This window comes from Periophthalmus magnuspinnatus, chromosome 4 (assembly GCF_009829125.3).
Source record: "Periophthalmus magnuspinnatus isolate fPerMag1 chromosome 4, fPerMag1.2.pri, whole genome shotgun sequence".
In the NCBI taxonomy this organism is placed as follows: domain Eukaryota; kingdom Metazoa; phylum Chordata; class Actinopteri; order Gobiiformes; family Gobiidae; genus Periophthalmus; species Periophthalmus magnuspinnatus.
In genome coordinates this window covers 33,646,108-33,666,871 of record NC_047129.1, presented here as the reverse complement: position 1 = coordinate 33,666,871, position 20,764 = coordinate 33,646,108, and the positions used below count along the sequence as shown (strand labels likewise).

Sequence of the window (20,764 nt, the reverse complement as noted above, 5' to 3'; positions counted from 1 at the left end):
CGTCCCCTCTGTCTCTGTGCGGCTGTGTCCAAACTCTGGTTAAAGCGGCGACATTCTTGAAGACAGAACGCACTGGAGACGAGTTAAAGCCAAACTCTGGAACATTTTTCATGCAGATAGAATGTTTAAAGTCACACTGTGGAACATTTACATGGAGAAGAGAAGTCATCCACCAGAAGATCTGCATTTGACCCGTCCTCAGTGTCTCCGGGTTAAACCTCAGGAGCAGTGGGACGTGTCCAGACCTGAGCCGGTGCATTTGACCCGTCGCATGTTTTGGGTTGAGTAACAGACACAGGGAGAACATGCAGATGACTCTGAGTCTGTGAACGAGTCGAGTCTGTGGAGCTAAAGGCTCAACTTTCAGTTTCCACAGTTTAAAAGAAAAACAATGAAACACCAGGACAAAGAACTAAACCAGAACTAAACCAGGACTAAACCAGGACTAAACCAGGACTAAACCAGGACTAAACCAGGACTAAACCAGGACTGAACCAGGACTGAACCAGGACTAAACCAGGACTAAACCAGGACTGAACCAGGACTAAACCAGGACTAAACCAGGACTAAACCAGGACTAAACCAGGACTAAACCAGGACTAAACCAGGACTAAACCAGGACTAAACCAGGACTAGACCAGGTCTAAACCAGGACTAGACCAGGTCTAAACCAGGACTAAACCAGGACTAAACCAGGACTAAACCAGGACTAAACCAGGACTAAACCAGGACTAAACCAGGTCTAAACCAGGACTAAACCAGGACTAAACCAGGACTGAACCAGGACTAAACCAGGACTAAACCAGGACTGAACCAGGACTAAACCAGGACTAAACCAGGACTAAACCAGGACTAAACCAGGACTAAACCAGGACAAAGGACTAAACCAGGACAAAGGACTAAACCAGGACTAAACCAGGACTAAACCAGGACGGAACCAGGACTGAACCGGGTCTAAACCGGGTCTAAACCGGGTCTAAACCGGGTCTAAACCGGGACTAAACCGGGACTAAACCGGGACTAAACCGGGACTAAACCAGGACTAAACCAGAACTGAACCAGAACTGAACCAGAACTGAACCGGGACTGAACCGGGACCTTTGCTAATATTAGTTGAAAAAATGTATATATTTTAAACAGTAAAAGCTGTTTGTTTATGTTTGTTTATGTTTGTTTGTTTGTTTATGTTTGTTTGTTTGTTTATGTTTGTTTATGTTTGTTTGTTTATGTTTTTTTGTTTGTTTATGTTTGTTTGTGTTTGTTTATGTTTGTTTGTTTGTTTATGTTTGTTTATGTTTGTTTGTTTATGTTTTTTTGTTTGTTTATGTTTGTTTGTGTTTGTTTATGTTTGTTTATAACAGATGAAATAAGACGAACACTGGAACACAACGATAAGGAGCTGGAGTTGTGTTTTGTTTCATTCACATGTTTGAGTCACTTTATTATTAGTGTGTTACATCTACAAAGCTCAAAACACTCTGTTCCACCTTGTGATGTCATCAAGTGGTAGTTTTAAAGTGAACTCCTCCTTTTACCTTTAGTTCAGTCGAGATAAGAGACAACTCCAGGACTGAAATGATCCAGATGATTCTATAAATGAAGGTGTGTGGAGTTTAAAAACACAGTGGAGCACTTCCTGTATCACCACATGATGACATCACAAGGTGGAACAGAGTGTTTTTTCAGTTTGAGAGAAGAACTCAGTCTAAATCTGCAGAAACAAAACACAACTCCAGGTCTGTGTGTGACGAGACCCTTTAAGTGAATCGTGCGGTTGAACATCTGGCTTTTTTTGAACCATCCAGCACACGTCCCATCTCCTCTTTTTGTGTTTTAAGTTCTGTTCTTTGTCAGATTTGTCAGGACAAACTCACCTGCAATCAGTGAAATCCAGACTCGGTTCGGGGCAGGTCCTGATCTTTGTGGCTCCGGGTCGATTCCTGGTCTAAGTCCTGGTCCCTGGTTCGGTCCCTGGTTCGGTCCCGGTCCGGTCTTGGTCCCGGGGGGCTGCAGTATCCGTGGGTTGTCCTGGTCGTCCATGCCGTCGCTCCTGTGGCGAGCTTTGGTGTGGGACGGTGCGAGGACCGTGAGAGGATTTGAACCGGATCCGGGGGGGATCAGGTGTCCGGTCCCGGGTCTGGTCTCTGGTCTCGGCCTCTGGTCTCGCTCCGCTGAGTCCCGGAGGTGTGGATTACGGCGGCTCGTGTTTCATCACAAGAACCAGAGCTGAAGTAGTGACCGTGGTCAGAGGGGGCGGAGTCAGAGCGGAGGGGGCGGAGTCTGAGGTGAGTCAGACATTTACACCAAACACTGGAAGAAATGATTTAATCTGTGCTGATTTTTAACGTTAAAAACATGAAAAACTGGACCAGAACATCCTGTTCACTCACAATGATGAGTTTATAAGAGAATAACTAGGATACTAACATGCACCTCCTGATTAAACGGGTCACAATTAGATGCAGAAAACAGAGGAGTTTTGTCCTCTGTGTGTCTGTGTGTGTGAGAGAGAGGGAGAGAGAGGGAGAGGTGGAATATGATATTTTTACCATGAATATTGTTTGAAGATGTGGCTTCTTTTCTTTTCCAAATATGAGAAAATGTTGCACAAAAAAACAAACAAATAACAAAAAAGAAAAAAAAACAACAAAAAAGAAAAAAACAACAAAAAAGAAAAAACAACAAAAAAGAATTAAAACAAAATGGATCAAATGTGGAACTCAATGGAAACACGTGGGACGTGTGTGTGTGGGGGGGGGCAGATGGGTGTGTGGGACAGACGTGGAGGTCCTGTGGTGGAGGTCCAGGTGTGGAGGTCCAGACGAGGAGGTCCAGGCGTGGAGGTCCAGACGTGGAGGTCCTGTGGTGGAGGTCCAGACGTGGAGGTCCTGTGGTGGAGGTCCAGGTGTGGAGGTCCTGTGGTGGAGGTCCAGGTGTGTGGAGGTCCTGTGGTGGAGGTCCAGGTGTGTGGAGGTCCTGTGGTGGAGGTCCAGGTGTGTGGAGGTCCTGTGGTGGAGGTCCTGTGGTGGAGGTCCAGGTGTGTGGAGGTCCTGTGGTGGAGGTCCAGGTGTGGAGGTCCTGTGGTGGAGGTCCAGGTGTGGAGGTCCAGGTGTGGAGGTCCTGTGGTGGAGGTCCAGGTGTGGAGGTCCAGGTGTGGAGGTCCTGTGGTGGAGGTCCAGGTGTGGAGGTCCAGGTGTGGAGGTCCAGGTGTGGAGGTCCAGACGTGGAGGTCCTGTGGTGCCGTGGGCCTCAGGTCCAGTGGAAAGTTCTGCTCTTTTCAGGTCCAGCTCTTTGTTTGAGGTTTTAATTTTTAATGTGTTTTGTTCCTTCATTTTGTCCCTGAGTCAGAGTCAGAACGAGAGAGTCGATACCAGAGTCGATACCAGAGTCGATACCAGAGAATCGTGAGGCTCTGGAGTCGATACTAGTGTCAGTATCGATACTAGTGTTAGAATCGATTCTTATCTGATTTTTGATACTTTTCAGAGCAGTAGTAGTAACAGTAGTAGTAGTAGTAGTGGTAGTATTTTGTAGTAGTAGCAGTAGTAGTATTTTGTAGTAGTAGCAGTGGTAGTATTTTGTAGTAGTAGCAGTAGTAGTATTTTGTAGTAGTAGCAGTGGTAGTATTTTGTAGTAGTAGCAGTAGTAGTATTTTGTAGTAGTAGCAGTGGTAGTATTTTGTAGTAGTAGCAGTAGTAGTATTTTGTAGTAGTAGCAGTAGTAGTATTTTGTAGTAGTAGCAGTAGTATTTTGTAGTAGTAGCAGTAGTAGTATTTTGTAGTAGTAGCAGTAGTAGTATTTTGTAGTAGTAGTACTAGTATTTTGTAGTAGTATTTTGCAGTAGTATTTTGTAGTAGTAGTAGTAGTAGTATTTTGTAGTAGCAGTAGTAGTAGTATTTTGTAGTAGTAGTAGTATTTTGTAGTAGCGGTAGTAGTATTTTGTAGTAGTGGTAGTAGTATTTTGTAGTAGTGGTAGTATTTTGTAGTAGCAGTGGTAGTATTTTGTAGTAGTAGTAGTAGTATTTTGTAGTAGCAGTAGTATTTTGTAGTAGCAGTAGTAGTAGTATTTTGTAGTAGCAGTAGTAGTAGTATTTTGTAGTAGCAGTAGTAGTAGTATTTTGTAGTAGTAGTAGTAGTATATTGTAGCAGTAGTAGTAGTGGTAGTATTTTGTAGTAGCAGTAGTAGTATTTTGTAGCAGTAGTGGTAGTATTTTGTAGTAGTAGTAGTATTTTGTAGTAGTAGTAGTAGTATTTTGTAGTAGTAGTATTTTGTAGTAGCAGTGGTAGTATTTTGTAGTAGTAGCAGTAGTAGTATTTTGTAGTAGTAGCAGTAGTAGTATTTTGTAGTAGTAGTATTTTGTAGTAGCAGTACTAGTATTTTGTAGTAGTATTTTGTAGTAGTATTTTGTAGTAGTAGTAGTAGTAGTATTTTGTAGTAGCAGTAGTAGTAGTATTTTGTAGTAGTAGTAGTATTTTGTAGTAGCGGTAGTAGTATTTTGTAGTAGCGGTAGTAGTATTTTGTAGTAGTGGTAGTAGTATTTTGTAGTAGTGGTAGTATTTTGTAGTAGCAGTGGTAGTATTTTGTAGTAGTAGTAGTAGTATTTTGTAGTAGTAGTAGTAGTATTTTGTAGTAGCAGTAGTAGTAGTATTTTGTAGTAGCAGTAGTAGTAGTATTTTGTAGTAGCGGTAGTAGTATTTTGTAGTAGCGGTAGTAGTATTTTGTAGTAGCGGTAGTAGTATTTTGTAGTAGTGGTAGTATTTTGTAGTAGCAGTGGTAGTATTTTGTAGTAGTAGTAGTAGTATTTTGTAGTAGCAGTAGTAGTAGTATTTTGTAGTAGTAGTAGTAGTGGTAGTATTTTGTAGCAGTAGTGGTAGTATTTTGTAGTAGTAGTAGTATTTTGTAGTAGTAGTATTTTGTAGTAGTAGTATTTTGTAGTAGTAGTAGTAGTATTTTGTAGTAGCAGTATTTTGTAGTAGTAGCAGCAGTATTTTGTAGTAGTAGTAGTATTTTGTAGTAGTAGCAGCAGTATTTTGTAGTAGTAGTAGTAGTATTTTGTAGTAGTAGTAGTAGTAGTAGCAGCAGTATTTTGTAGTAGTAGTAGCAGTAGCAGTAGTATTTTGTAGTAGTAGTATTTTGTAGTAGTAGTAGTATTTTGTAGTAGTAGTAGTATTTTGTAGTAGTAGTAGTATTTTGTAGTAGTAGTAGTAGTAGCAGTAGTATTTTGTAGTACAGTGTAGTATTTTTGTCGTCTTTGCAGAATCAGGTCACAGGGACAAAGTGACACTCAACACCTTTAAACTGTAAAACGTCACGGAAACAAGAGTCCACTGTGTGTCAGATGCCCTCCCTCTAGAGCTTAAAGCCCCACTATGTAACTTTTCACTAAGAGTAAAAACAGAAACACTTTTTATGTATTTGCAGCGGTGAAACACGGCCTCGCCTCTCCACAGACCCGACTGTTATCTGGCTCTTTCTCGTATTGTTCCTCTGATAATATTCCACAGTATGACATTACACGTATGCGTTGCCGTGGAGACGGTTCTAAAGTATGGCTCTAACTCCACGTCTGATAAAGTTCCGTGTTGTTGCTTTACCGCGGCAGGTCACATGACGTTTGTAAATGTAAAATATTAAAACTACAGAAACATTTACTGTCAAACATTAAAGATGCACTGGGAAACTTTTGTCACGGAAGATCAACCCCTCGTCTCCATGGAGATGAAACCAAATCAGATCAAACAGATAAACTCAGAGTGTGAAGGACAAAACCTGGATGACCTCGAACGACCTGCTGTTAAATCCTGAAAACACAGAGGTCGTTGTCGTTGGTCCCAAAGACCAGGCTTAAACCTTCCTCTTCGGTATAGACCAGGTTACATAGTGAGGGAGTGAGGGACAAACCCGGGATAAGACAGGGACAAACCCGGGATAAGACAGGGACAAACCCGGGATAAGATAAGCTGCAGTAGGAGTAACTAGCTGGGGGAAGTATGGCAACCTGAGCACTATCCTCTACTTTGTCCTATTTTCTCATCAGCAATGCTATTCACATGTTGTCCCCTGTCCCACTCCCCCTGTGGAGTGTATCTCTTTCAGATGCCCCGATGGCAGCTGGACCCTCTCCTCCTCGCCTGGCTCTCCTCCTCCTCCCCGCCTGGTCTTCCTCCTCCTCGCCTGGTCTTCCTCCTCCTCGCCCGGGTCTTCCTCCTCCTCGCCCGGCTCTTCCTCCTCCTCGCCCGGCTCTTCCTCCTCCTCGCCCGGCTCTTCCTCCTCCTCGCCCGGCTCTTCCTCCTCCTCGCCCGGCTCTCCTCCTCCTCCTCACCCGGCTCTCCTCCTCCTCCTCGCCCGGCTCTCCTCCTCCTCCTCGCCCGGCTCTCCTCCTCCTCCTCGCCTGGCTGATTTTTCCTGTTGTTTGATTTTTCCTGTTTGTTTTTGTGTGTTGTTTGTTTTTGTGTGTTGTTTGTTTTTGTGTGTTGTTTGTTTTTGTGTGTTGTTTGTTTTTGTGTGTTGTTTGTTTTTGTTTGTTGTTTGTTTTTGTGTGTTGTTTGTTTTTGTGTGTTTTTTTTTTTTGTGTGTTGTTTTTTTTTTGTGTGTTGTTTTGTTTTTGTGTGTTGTTTGTTTTTGTGTGTTGTTTGTTTTTGTGTGTTGTTTGTTTTTGTGTGTTGTTTGTTTTTGTGTGTTGTTTGTTTTTGTGTGTTGTTTTGTTTTTGTGTGTTGTTTTGTTTTTGTGTGTTGTTTTGTTTTTGTGTGTTGTTTTGTTTTTGTGTGTTTTTTGTTTTTGTGTTTTTTGTTTTTGTGTGTTGTTTGTTTTTGTGTGTTGTTTGTTTTTGTGTGTTGTTTGTTTTTGTGTGTATATCACGGTGGCTGAGTGGCATCTCCATGGTGACAAGCAGGCGACGCCACAAGGCCAAGTTACGGGTCAGATCTGTGGACCACGCGCAGCATTTCTGAGCAATAAAAACACACACCTGAGTGAAGTGGTTGCTAGAGATAAGTTTAATGCCATACTGAGTAAAATGACATCGCTATGGAGACAGCAGGTGCAGGAAGAAGTTCCGTATTGCATCTTTAAATATAACATGAGTTTGTCGGTTAAATAACTTCATCCAGACGAGCCTCGGTGTCGTGTGCAGTTTTATTTCACCCTGAGACAAAACCTACAGTCGTGAGTCACAACAGTCTATGAGGGGGCGGGGCTACAGCAGAGGGGCGGGGCTACACACAGGGGAGGGGCTACAGAGGTCAGAGGTGAGGGTTCACGGCTCCCGACCCCTCACACTCGATCAGGAACGTCGTGTTTCCGCTCAGATCGTCAGAACATTTAGAGATGATGAACTTCGCCTGGAAGAGAGAGAGAGAGAGAGAGAGGTGAGGAGGGAGAGAGAGAGGGAGAAAGAGGTGAGGAGGGAGAGAGAGAGGCGAGGAGGGAGAGAGAGAGAGAGAGAGGTGAGGAGGGAGAGAGAGAGGGAGAAAGAGGTGAGGAGGGAGAGAGAGAGAGGTGAGGAGGGAGAGAGAGAGGTGAGGAGGGAGAGAGAGAGGTGAGGAGGGAGAGAGAGAGAGGTGAGGAGGGAGAGAGAGAGAGAGGTGAGGAGGGAGAGAAAGAGAGGTGAGGAGGGAGAGAAAGAGGAGAAAGAAAGTGAGAAAGAGATAAGGAGGGAGAGAAAGAGAGGGAGAAAGACAGAGAAAGAGAGGGAGAAAGAGGAAGAGAAAGACGGAGAAAGAAAGAGAAAGGCCAAGAGAAAGAATGAGAGGGAGAGAAAGAGGGAGAAAGAGATAGAGGGAGAAAGAAAGAGAGAGGGAGAGAAAGAGAGGCATAAAGAGAGAGAGACAAGGAGGGAGAGAAAGAGACAGACAGAGATAAAGAGGGAGAGAAACAGAGAGAAAAAGAGAGACACATTTATTTATATAAATGAAGGTTTAATCTGACAAAAGGAGGTTTGTTGAGCTTAAACGACCCTGAAGTTTGACCAGGATCAGTAGTAGTAGCAGCAGCAGCAGCAGCAGCAGCAGTAGCAGCAGCAGTAGCAGTAGCAGTAGTAGCAGTAGCAGTAGCAGTAGCAGTAGCAGTAGCAGTAGTAGCAGTAGCAGTAGCAGTAGCAGTAGTAGCAGTAGCAGTAGCAGTAGCAGCAGTAGCAGCAGTAGCAGTAGCAGTAGCAGCAGTATTTACCTGTGTCAGCTGTTCTGCGATGTGGATGGCCGTCTGTGTGTGCAGAGTCACTGCTCCGGTTCTGATCCGAGATTTTCCTTTGGCCAGAGCCATAAAAATGATCAACTGGAACAAAAGAACAACACACATCTGTAAACAACAAACACACATCTGTAAACAACAAACACACATCTGTAAACAACAAACACACATCTGTAAACAACAAACACACATCTGTAAACAACAAACACACGTCTGTAAACAACACACACACATCTGTAAACAACACACACACATCTGTAAACAACACACACACACATCTGTAAACAAACACACACACATCTGTAAACAAACACACACACATCTGTAAACAACACACGCACATCTGTAAACAACACACGCACATCTGTAAACAACACACACACACATCTGTAAACAACACACACACATCTGTAAACAACACACACACACACATCTGTAAACAACACACACACACATCTGTAAACAACACACACACACATCTGTAAACAACACACACACACATCTGTAAACAACACACACACATCTGTAAACAACACACACACATCTGTAAACAAACACACACACATCTGTAAACAACAAACACACATCTGTAAACAACAAACACACATCTGTAAACAACACACATACGTCTGTAAACAACACACACACGTCTGTAAACAACACACACACACATCTGTAAACAACACACACACACATCTGTAAACAACACACACACACATCTGTAAACAACACACACACACATCTGTAAACAACACACACACACATCTGTAAACAACACACACACACATCTGTAAACAACAAACACACATCTGTAAACAACAAACACACATCTGTAAACACACACACGTCTGTAAACAACACACATACATCTGTAAACAACACACACACATCTGTAAACAACACACACACACATCTGTAAACAACACACACACACATCTGTAAACAACACACACATCTGTAAACAACACACGCACATCTGTAAACAACACACGCACATCTGTAAACAACACACATACATCTGTAAACAGCACACACACACACATCTGTAAACAACACACACATCTGTAAACAACACACACACACATCTGTAAACAACAAACACACATCTGTAAACACCACACACACATCTGTAAACAACACACATACATCTGTAAACAGCACACACACACACATCTGTAAACAACACACACACACACATCTGTAAACAACACACACACACATCTGTAAACAACACACACACACATCTGTAAACAACACACACACATCTGTAAACAACACACACACACATCTGTAAACAACAAACGCACATCTGTAAACAACAAACACACATCTGTAAACAACAAACGCACATCTGTAAACAACACACACACATCTGTAAACAACAAACACACATCTGTAAACAAACACACACACATCTGTAAACAACAAACGCACATCTGTAAACAACAAACACACATCTGTAAACAACACACACACATCTGTAAACAACACACACACATCTGTAAACAACACACACACATCTGTAAACAACACACACACATCTGTAAACAACACACACACACATCTGTAAACAACACACACATCTGGAAACAACACACACACACATCTGGAAACAACAAACACACATCTGTAAACAAACACACACACATCTGTAAACAACAAACGCACATCTGTAAACAACAAACGCACATCTGTAAACAACAAACACACATCTGTAAACAACAAACACACATCTGTAAACACACACACGTCTGTAAACAACACACATACATCTGTAAACAACACACACACATCTGTAAACAACACACACACATCTGTAAACAACACACACACACATCTGTAAACAACACACACACATCTGTAAACAACACACACACATCTGTAAACAACACACACACACATCTGTAAACAACACACACACATCTGTAAACAACAAACACACACATCTGTAAACAACAAACACACATCTGTAAACAACAAACACACGTCTGTAAACAACAAACACACGTCTGTAAACAACAAACACACATCTGTAAACAACACACACACATCTGTAAACAACACACACACATCTGTAAACAACACACACACATCTGTAAACAACAAACACACACATCTGTAAACAACAAACACTCAAATATATCACAAAACTGACTAATGATAAAACTGCTCTAATGCTCCTCAAACACACACTGGAGTTGTGTTTTGTTTCATTCACATGTTTGACTCACACTTTATTATTAGTCTGTTACATTTCCAAAGCTCAAAACGCTCTGTTCCACCTTGTGATGTCATCAAGTGGTGGTTTTCAAAGTGAACTCCTCCTTTTACCTTCAGTTCAGTCGACACTGGTAGTTTTTCCAGAGGCTGAAATGATCCAAATGATTCTATAAATGAAGGTGTGTGGAGTTTAAAAACACAGTGGAGCACTTCCTGTATCGGCACACGATGACATCACAAGGTGGAACAGGTGGAGTGTTTTCAGTTTGAGAGAAGCCTTAATACGCAGGGTCTGTGCCTCTTTGAGCTTCACCTGAGCTGAAGCTGTGGTGACGTTCGCTCTGTGGTTCAAACCTGCTCGTGTGCAGAGTCAGTCACAGGCGGAAATTGAGTCGTTTGTCATTTATCGTTTGTCGTTTATCGTTTGTCGTTCACGTCTTCAAAGTTAAAAGTTCGAGTGTTTCAAATGTTCAAACCTGGTCTTGTAGAAACTCGTCGACGCAGCCGTTGTGTCGGATGTTTCTGAGGAGCATCTCTGCAGCTTCGATCCCGATTTTATCTGCGTAAACTCCTGAAACGAGAGACGAGAGAATAAAAAGAACAGTACGGTTTAAACTCCTGAAACGAGAGACGAGAGAATAAAAAGAACAGTACGGTTTAAACTCCTGAAACGAGAGAATAAAAAGAACAGTACGGTTTAAACTCCTGAAACGAGAGAATAAAAAGAACAGTACGGTTTAAACTCCTGAAACGAGAGAATAAAAAGAACAGTACGGTTTAAACTCCTGAAACGAGAGAATAAAAAGAACAGTACAGGACATTTGAAGCTTTATTAAACCTGAAAATCTGAACCAAACACTTTCTTTTTACTCTTCAAGTACATTTTTAAACAAATACTTTAATACTTTTATTTAAGCTAAAGTGTCAGCATCAGATTTAACTTTATGAAACTTTAAAATGTCAGTTCAAACCTTAGTTCCTCATTTAAGTTTTTTTCTCTGAGGTTAAATAAACTCGACGCCAGGTGTTGCCGCCCTCTGGTGGACAAACGTGGACTCACCTTTTTTACCCAAAGCTGATCCTGCGAAAAGGCAACCTGTGGAGGACTCGGCGATGATTCTGAAACAGGAGACAAAACATCAGACCAGGGGGTTTTTACAGCCGTGTGCGTGTCCTCCCCGTGTGCGTGTTTGTGCGTCAGATGCCCTCCCGCGTGCACGTTTCCTCACATGATCCCGTTGCCGTTCCCGTAGGCCTTCTCCTTCTCCTGCAGCGGTTGGATGTTGATGTACAGGTCTTTGATTTCTTTCCTGATGGTCCGGACGGCGGCGGTGGACATGTCTTTGGCCAACTGTCACACACAGACGTCACAATAATGAAAATGTGTGCGTTTACCGTAGACGTGTGTAGCGTTGGAGGTTAATCGGGGAGAAGCGGATGGTGCGTGAGGTTTACTGCTCTACGAGGAGTGAGAGTTGCCTCCAGACGATCCAGTGGAGCTTAGCACGGATGTGAGACAAGGAAGAGAAAGTGTTAGATTCATGGGTCAGTATTTGGACGGGAGCTCGAGCGCAAACTGCTGTTGTGTCTTTAGGCAAGACACTTCACCCACGTTACCCTGCACGGACGTGGTTTGTGCGAGTCTTTTAGAAAAAAACATAGTGCTAAAAATAGTTTGAGGGTTTTTTCAGCATTCGAGGAAACAACTTTTACAGATTTTTGCTGATGGGAGTTATTTAGACAGAGCTTTTATTTTGAAAGTGCTAACTCCAGACTGTGGCATTATGGGACTTAAAAGGTAGAACCTGCTCTTACTTTGAAAGGCAGCGCCCCGTGTAGTTTGCGCTCTTACTTTGAAAGGCAGCGCCCCGTATAGTTCCTGCTCTTACTTTGAAAGGCAGCGCCCAGTGTAGTTCGCGCTCTTACTTTGAAAGGCAGCGCCCCCGTATAGTCCGCGCTCTTACTTTGAAAGGCAGCATCCCGTATAGTTCGCGCTCTTACTTTGAAAGGCAGCGCCCCGTATAGTTCGCGCTCTTACTTTGAAAGGCAGCGCCCTGTGTAGTTCGCGCTCTTACTTTGAAAGGCAGCGCCCCGTGTAGTTCGCGCTCTTACTTTGAAAGGCAGCGGCCCGTATAGTTCACACTCTTACTTTGAAAGGCAGCACCGCGTATATAGTTCCTGCTCTTACTTTGAAAGGCGGCGCCCCGTATCTAGTTCATGCTCTTACTTTGAAAGGTAGCGCCCCGTGTAGTCCGCGCTCTTACTTTGAAAGGCAGCGCCCCGTGTAGTTCGCGCTCTTACTTTGAAAGGCAGCGGCCCGTATAGTCCGCGCTCTTACTTTGAAAGGCAGCAGCCCGTATAGTTCGCGCTCTTACTTTGAAAGGCGGCAGCCCGTATAGTTCGCGCTCTTACTTTGAAAGGCGGCGCCCCGTAAAGTTCCTGCTCTTACTTTGAAAGGCAGCACCCCATATAGTTCACACTCTTACTTTGAAAAGCAGCAGCCCGTATAGTTCCTGCTCTTACTTTGAAAGGCAGCGCCCAATATATAGTCCGCGCTCTTACTTTGAAAGGCAGCACCCCGGCGACGTAGGCTCTTCCGTAGATCTTGGTGATGCTTCCTCTCTCCGTCATCACCACAGGAAGTAGCTCCTTCACCGGGTTCACTGTGACCCGCACCTCACCTCCACCTTTAGGGTAGAAACCTCTGGAGACGACAAAAACGATGTGATCAGAGAAAGACACTGCAGCGGAAGATAAAATATATGTTCAATCAAAAGAAGTTCAAGGTAAAAAAACAAACAATTTACGGTCATGAAACAGGAAACTGGGCACGGCCGTTTCTCGGGTGATTTCGTTGACATATCACCATGGAGACCAAAGATGGCGCTGTGCTCTTTGCAATGGCCAGAGCTCATTGGTGTGAAATACCCAAGACTTTTTTCTTCCGCGTTACTTCCTGAATACTGGCCAAGCCCCTCCCACATGACCAGTTCTGACCAATCAGAGCGGAGCTAGCGTGCGCTCAGAGGAGGGTTAGGCTAAATCTCACAACTTCCAGAGGTTTTGAGGATTTAAAAATGTTGAATTGTGAAAATAGAGAAGAATTGGATGTTTGTAAAAGCTGTGGATGTTCTGTCAGTTTGAATTAACACAAAAGTGCATTGTTTTCTATGGTAGAATTCGTTCCGGACCCAAACTCCCGAGAGCTGCAGTACCAGGAGCGGCCACTAGTGTAAATGCACATTACATTTGTCCAAAATAATACCAGCATTTTTATTTCAAATGTAAAAAATATAAACTTGTTTCCTTCCAGGTGAGAGTTAAATATCTGCACTCACCTCATTTTTATGTCACAGTCGAAGTTCACGCCAAACTTTTCTACAATTGGTTTGAAAATCTGAAAAAAAGAAAAAAATGATTTTGTAAAATGGAGCAGAAAATGAAGAAGATCACACAGAGCGGAGGATGAGAAGAGGAGGAGCAGAGGGAGGAGAGGAGGAGCAGGGGAGGAACAGAGGAGGAGCAGAGGGAGCAGAGGAGGAGCAGGGGAGGAGCAGAGGGAGAAGAGGAGGAGCAGAGGTGGAGTAGAGGAGGAGCAGAGGAGGAGCGGAGGAGCAGAGGTAGAGTAGAGGAGGAGCAGAGGGAGGAGCAGAGGGAGGAGCAGAGGGAGGAGAGGAGGAGGAGCAGAGGGAGAAGAGGAGGAGCAGAGGATGAGAAGAGGAGGAGCAGAGGGAGGAGAGGAGGAGGAGCAGAGGATGAGAAGAGGAGGAGCAGAGGGAGGAGAGGAGGAGCAGGGGAGGAACAGAGGAGGAGCAGAGGGAGCAGAGGAGGAGCAGGGGAGGAGCAGAGGGAGAAGAGGAGGAGCAGAGGTGGAGTAGAGGAGGAGCAGAGGAGGAGCAGAGGAGGAGCGGAGGAGCAGAGGTAGAGTAGAGGAGGAGCAGAGGGAGGAGCAGAGGGAGGAGAGGAGGAGGAGCAGAGGGAGAAGAGGAGGAGCAGAGGATGAGAAGAGGAGGAGCAGAGGGAGGAGAGGAGGAGGAGCAGAGGATGAGAAGAGGAGGAGCAGAGGGAGGAGAGGAGGAGCAGGGGAGGAACAGAGGAGGAGCAGAGGGAGCAGAGGAGGAGCAGGGGAGGAGCAGAGGGAGAAGAGGAGGAGCAGAGGTGGAGTAGAGGAGGAGCAGAGGAGGAGCAGAGGAGGAGCGGAGGAGCAGAGGTAGAGTAGAGGAGGAGCAGAGGGAGGAGCAGAGGGAGGAGAGGAGGAGGAGCAGAGGGAGAAGAGGAGGAGCAGAGGATGAGAAGAGGAGGAGCAGAGGGAGGAGAGGAGGAGGAGCAGAGGATGAGAAGAGGAGGAGCAGAGGGAGGAGAGGAGGAGCAGGGGAGGAACAGAGGAGGAGCAGAGGGAGCAGAGGAGGAGCAGGGGAGGAGCAGAGGGAGAAGAGGAGGAGCAGAGGTGGAGTAGAGGAGGAGCAGAGGAGGAGCAGAGGAGGAGCGGAGGAGCAGAGGTAGAGTAGAGGAGGAGCAGAGGGAGGAGCAGAGGGAGGAGAGGAGGAGGAGCAGAGGGAGAAGAGGAGGAGCAGAGGATGAGAAGAGGAGGAGCAGAGGGAGGAGAGGAGGAGGAGCAGAGGATGAGAAGAGGAGGAGCAGAGGGAGGAGAGGAGGAGCAGGGGAGGAACAGAGGAGGAGCAGAGGGAGCAGAGGAGGAGCAGGGGAGGAGCAGAGGGAGAAGAGGAGGAGCAGAGGTGGAGTAGAGGAGGAGCAGAGGAGGAGCAGAGGAGGAGCGGAGGAGCAGAGGTAGAGCAGAGGGAGGAGCAGAGGGAGGAGCAGAGGGAGGAGAGGAGGAGGAGCAGAGGGAGAAGAGGAGGAGCAGAGGATGAGAAGAGGAGGAGCAGAGGGAGGAGAGGAGGAGGAGCAGAGGATGAGAAGAGGAGGAGCAGAGGGAGGAGAGGAGGAGCAGGGGAGAGAGTCAGAGGAGGAGCAGAGGAGGAGCAGAGGAGGAGCAGAGGAGGAGAGGAGGAGCAGAGGTAGAGTAGAGGAGGAGCAGAGGGAGGAGCAGAGGGAGGAGCAGAGGGAGGAGCAGAGGGAGGAGAGGAGGAGGAGCAGAGGGAGAAGAGGAGGAGGAGCAGAGGGAGAAGAGGAGGAGCAGAGGATGAGAAGAGGAGGAGCAGAGGGAGGAGAGGAGGAGGAGCAGAGGATGAGAAGAGGAGGAGCAGAGGGAGGAGAGGAGGAGGAGCAGAGGGAGAAGAGGAGGAGCAGAGGATGAGAAGAGGAGGAGCAGAGGATGAGAAGAGGAGGAGCAGAGGGAGGAGAGGAGGAGCAGGGGAGGAGAAGAGGGAGGAGAGGAGGAGCAGGGGAGGAGCAGAGGAGGAGCAGAGGAGGGGCAGATGATGCAGAGGAGCAGCAGAGGAGGAGCTGATGACACAGAGGAGGAGCAGATGACACAGAGGATGCACAGGAGGTGCAGATGACACAGAGGAGGAGCTGATGACGCAGAGGAGGTGCAGATGACGCAGAGGAGGAGCAGATGACACAGGAGGAGCAGATGACACAGGAGGAGCAGATGACACAGAGGAGGTGCAGAGGAGGTGCAGATGACACAGAGGAGGTGCAGATGACACAGAGGAGGTGCAGATGACACAGAGGAGGTGCAGAGGAGGTGCAGACCTTCACAGTGTAGTCGATCTGTGGGGCCATCTCTGCGTTGGTTCCTCCTCTCAGACAGAGCTGTGTGTTTGACTCAGAGAAAAGAGAACAGGGCAGAGCCACCTGCAGCAGCAAACACACACTCCTGTACACACAACACACAACACACAGTGAACACACAACACACAATGAACACACAACACACAATGAACACACACTCCTGTACACACAACACACAACACACAATGAACACACAACACACAATGAACACACACTCCTGTACACACAACACACAACACAGTGAACACACACTCCTGTACACACAACACACATCAAACACACACTCCTGTACACACAACACACAACACACAATGAACACACAACACACAATGAACACACACTCCTGTACACACAACACACAACACACAATGAACACACAACACACAATGAACACACAACACACAATGAACACACACTCCTGTACACACAACACAGTGAACACACACTCCTGTACACACAACACACATCAAACACACACTCCTGTACACACAACACACAACACACAGTGAACACACAGTGAACACACAACACACAATGAACACACAACACACAATGAACACACACTCCTGTACACACAACACACAGTGAACACACACTCCTGTACACACAACACACAACACACACTGAACACACAACACACAATGAACACACAACACACAATGAACACACAACACACAATGAACACACACTCCTGTACACACAACACACAATGAACACACACTCCTGTACACACAACACACACTGAACACTAAACACACACTGAACACTAAACACACACTGTTTCTGTTTTAATAAAATGATTCTGTTCAAAGTTCATTTTAAACTCAGAAGAACCGACTCACACCTGGACGAGTTTGTACAAATCTAAACTACAAGGTCTGACATTTTTACACACAATAAGGAGATTTTGCTGTTTGTGGAGAAAATGATCAAATTCAAACGTCTGGTACTAACGTGCAGTGTTCAGCGTGCGTTCAGTGCGCGTTCAGTGTGTTCAGTTCATGTATTTTCAGCTGTAACATTAAATCCCTGTGTGCAGATCCAAACTGGGCTGAGGTTTATGTTTATTTATACACAACAGTTGAAGTGGAGACGTTAAACCAGACACACACAAAATGATCTTCAGGTTTAATCTGGTGTCGATATGGAGACAGTGTCATGGCAGCACAGCAGGATTCTAACGGAGGCCTGGTTTTGATATCATAAAAAAAAAAACTTAACCACATAAATATTCTTGTATCATTGTTTGAAAGTTTTCCTGTGAAACTGAAAGTGTATGACCCGATGTACGAGGGTCATACAATAAATAAGGTCAATTTTTCAGTATAAGCACTTTTAATACAGTTAGAAGATTACTTTTTTTTTGTTTTACTTGTTTTTCACATGGATTTAATTTCTTTTGCAGATTAAAAATACGTTGAGAGTTTTGGCGATTAACAAAGAAGCTCCAGGACTGAACAGCGGACAGTTATCACGTTTTTGTGTTGCTGAAGGAGAATGTCCCTGTGTCTGGTTCCACGTGTTTCAGCCAAAAAAAAACGTCTACAAGTGACTAAATAGTTTAAAGAAGGAGCAGAGTTGATGATGAGGGAGGCGACAGAAGAGAGAACCAGACACAGTCACATTCTCCTGTGAATTTCAGCGGGTTTGCACCTTCAGAAACACAAAAACGTGATAACTGACCCGCTGTTCAATCCTGGAGCTTCTTTGTTAATCGCCAAAACTCTCAAAGCTTTTTTTTTTATCTGCAAAAGAAATTAAATCCATGTGAAAAACAAGTAAAACAAACAAAAAAAGTAAGCTTCTATGTGTATTAAAAGTCCTTATTCTGAAAAATTCACCTTATTTATTGAATGACCCTTGTATATTTGTTTTATTAGAGCTTTATGCGTTTTAAATGGGGGTTTTGGTTACCGTCCATTTCTTTGTTTTGTATAATCTGTGTTTTTCATACCAAGTGAAAATAACTAAAACTAAACTCTGTTCCTACACTTTACAGACACTGGTTTGTTTTACCCTGCCGTCTGCGTGTCTGCCGTGTGGCTCCCGGCCCGGATCCTCCCCGGACTCAGGCTGATGTCTGTGGATCCCAGAGCTGCTCCGTGAAGAGTCCCTCCGCAGAGCTCCGACACCAACTGCAGCCCGCTCAGGTGCTGCGCTCTGGGGACAAAAGAGAGAGAGAGAGAGGGGGAGGGGGGTGTGAGGCAAAGAGACTAATAAAAAGTCATTGTTCCTGTAGAGAAGACGGATGTAACGTGACTCTTTACATTAGCAGATGCCCCACAGAGCAACAAAAACAGACAAAGACACGAGAGATTCGAGAAGTTAATTTACATTTAACTTTAAACTAAACTTTTCAAATATAAGCAGCGTTTGATCTAATTTATTGCTTTTAAAGTTTGATTTTATGTTGTAAATTTTGTGATATTTTATTCTTGTATGTATTTTGAAGCGACTTTGAGTATCTTGAAAAGCGCTATATAAATAAAATGTATTATTATTATTATTATTAATGAGCCGAATGTGTTTAATGAGATCTAATGTGGTCACTAATATAAAAAAAAAACAACTACTTTAAGTCCTAAAAACATGCTTAAAACATTTCTGAAATCTTTTAATCACTTAACAGATTCTAAAGCTTCTGAGATCGATTTTTTCACAAAGTCGGTTGCAGATTGTTTGAGAAATTTACATCTAAAAGTGGTTATGAAAGTAAGAATAATAAAGTATAACTGCTGAACTGATGATTCCAGAAATAATAATTTTAAAAAAAGAAAGAACTCTCTCTTTTTCTAACAAAACTACGCCTCAAACACAGAGAGCTTCAGTACAAAACCTGAATACTGTTGTGATGTCTCATGTTCCACTGTCAGACAATGAGCTGCAGATTTATTCAGTAACTCTCCACTGTTTAACTCATTATGTCTTTATTATTTTAAACAGATTCTGTCATTTCAGACCCACATTATATTAAAGTTACACTGGGGCTTCTGGACAGCACAAGTCAACAGAATTATTGACTATTTCAGTGCTGCATTATCCAAAGTTTGGCCTCATCTTTTTCACTTTAGATTAAACTGAGTAAAGTAAAAATAAACATAAGAAAACAGCTGAGACTGAGCAGGATTTTACATGAGCGTTAGGAGAATATATGACTAAAATATGGCGTTTATTGGTTTTGTACTTTTCTAAATATCTGATGATCAAGTCCGCAGTGTGTTCCCTTTAATGAATAGGCTAACGTTAGCATGCTAGCGCCGCGCACTCACTTGAGCCCGGGTTGGCTTCTTCCGGCTCGGATCTTGGTGATTTTTATGGGTGACCCGGTGATGCAGCTCAGGGCCGCGGACACCCTCAGAATCTGTCCGCCCTGTGAACAAACAAACGCGGGTAAATCAGGGAAAGGCAGCGGCACAGACCGGAGCTAGGCTAAGTGACGCTAACCGGGTGCGTTCATTTGTATACGCCGCTGTTAGCACGTTAGCATCTCAGATATTTTCAGTCTTTTTTCTTTTTTTTTAGCGCTTTTTACACCGTTTTTTTTGTACTTACTCCCTCCATGACACTGCCGTCTATCTCCACCGCCGCTGAGTCCATTTTAATACGAATAAATCTCTTAAATAAACTCCGGGAAGCAGTCAGGCTGTTGTTAGCTTTAGTTCAGGCACAGTTTGTGAAGCCGGGGGGCTACTTCCGGTGAAAGTTCAGAATAAAAGCACACACTTCCGCTAAATGTCAAAGCAAACGTTAAGTTTTGAGCTTTGAGAAATGCAACTGCAAAAAACAATCTTAAAGAGAGGTTATTACGTAAAATAAACTTTTTTTTTTAGCTTTCTTCCTGGTTATAACGTTGTTCCTTCATGAAACATGTCCTATATCACACAAAGTGACTCTTCATGTCCTAATACTGTGTCCTCCTCAAAAACAGACCTGGAGTTGTGTTTTGTTTCATTCACACATGTTTGAGTGACACTTTATTATTAGTCTGTAACATCTCCAAACCTCAAAATGCCTTGTGGTGTTCTACATGTATGTTTATGGGCGTTATCATGGAGACACAATGCACACATTAGCAAACACAGCCAGTTTTAAGAGTGTTTGAAAACTCAAGAAAAAATACAAAATGGTTTTAACCAGCACATTTTCAGGAGTCTGTGATCAGTCTGAGCTCATGGTCCTGTTTAGGTGTTTGATTTTACACAAAAATGTGACAGTGACTCACTGAAAAATGTGTTGGCTAATGTTAGCTAGCTTGTAATTGTCCTGTTATGAGAATGGGACTTGTTTAAATCAGCTCACCTGATGGAGTTCCAGTTAACTCAGTTATGGTTAGTTCTGGTTAGATTGTGTTAAAATAAAGATCAGATTATAGTTTAACAAAGCCTCAGACAGAGCAGTGCCAACAGTTAGCTTTAAACTCTCAGTGAATGTTGATGACATCAGCAGCTGCAAGAACAGAAGCTCCCATTCCACCATTCTTAAAATAAAACACTGAACACATCTAAAAGTGATAAAATAAAACACTGAACACATCTAAAAGTGATAAAATGAAGTAAATATTGTTAGTCTTTGTGCCTTATATTGATCATGTGCAAAATATCTGTAACATTTAAATTTTTGTGCCAAAGTGGCTGAAAATTGGTATTTTTAAGACCAAT

The 20,764-nt window shown here is 44.0% G+C and overlaps 2 protein-coding genes across 2 annotated transcripts in view; both read right to left on the bottom strand.

Annotated features, from left to right (window-relative positions):
- LOC117370340 (transcription factor JunD) overlaps window positions 1–20,764 on the bottom strand; it is a 176,831-nt gene that overhangs the window by 70,300 nt on the left and 85,767 nt on the right. The gene's annotated exons all lie outside the window — the stretch shown is intronic.
- rtca (RNA 3'-terminal phosphate cyclase) lies at window positions 6,976–19,821 on the bottom strand. Its single transcript, XM_033964973.2, has 11 exons — window positions 19,659–19,821; window positions 19,376–19,476; window positions 18,123–18,266; window positions 16,068–16,191; window positions 13,748–13,806; window positions 12,972–13,113; window positions 11,639–11,760; window positions 11,470–11,528; window positions 10,886–10,980; window positions 8,169–8,273; window positions 6,976–7,342 (listed from the first exon to the last, which is right to left on the bottom strand). Exons 1-11 carry the CDS (start codon window positions 19,701–19,703, stop codon window positions 7,244–7,246), a joined length of 1,095 nt encoding a protein of 364 aa, XP_033820864.1. The 5' UTR covers window positions 19,704–19,821; the 3' UTR covers window positions 6,976–7,243.

What these genes read in the sequence shown, in the direction of transcription:
- rtca (XM_033964973.2), bottom strand. Translation starts at nt 19,703, where the DNA reads ATGGACTCAGCGGCGGTGGAGATAGACGGCAGTGTCATGGAGGGA. An exon ending in ACGGCAGTGTCATGGAGGGA is followed by an intron (nt 19,477 to 19,658) that starts GTAAGTACAAAA and finishes GTTTGTTCACAG; the next exon opens with GGCGGACAGATTCTGAGGGT. An exon ending in AGATCGACTACACTGTGAAG is followed by an intron (nt 13,807 to 16,067) that starts GTCTGCACCTCC and finishes TCTTTTTTTCAG; the next exon opens with ATTTTCAAACCAATTGTAGA.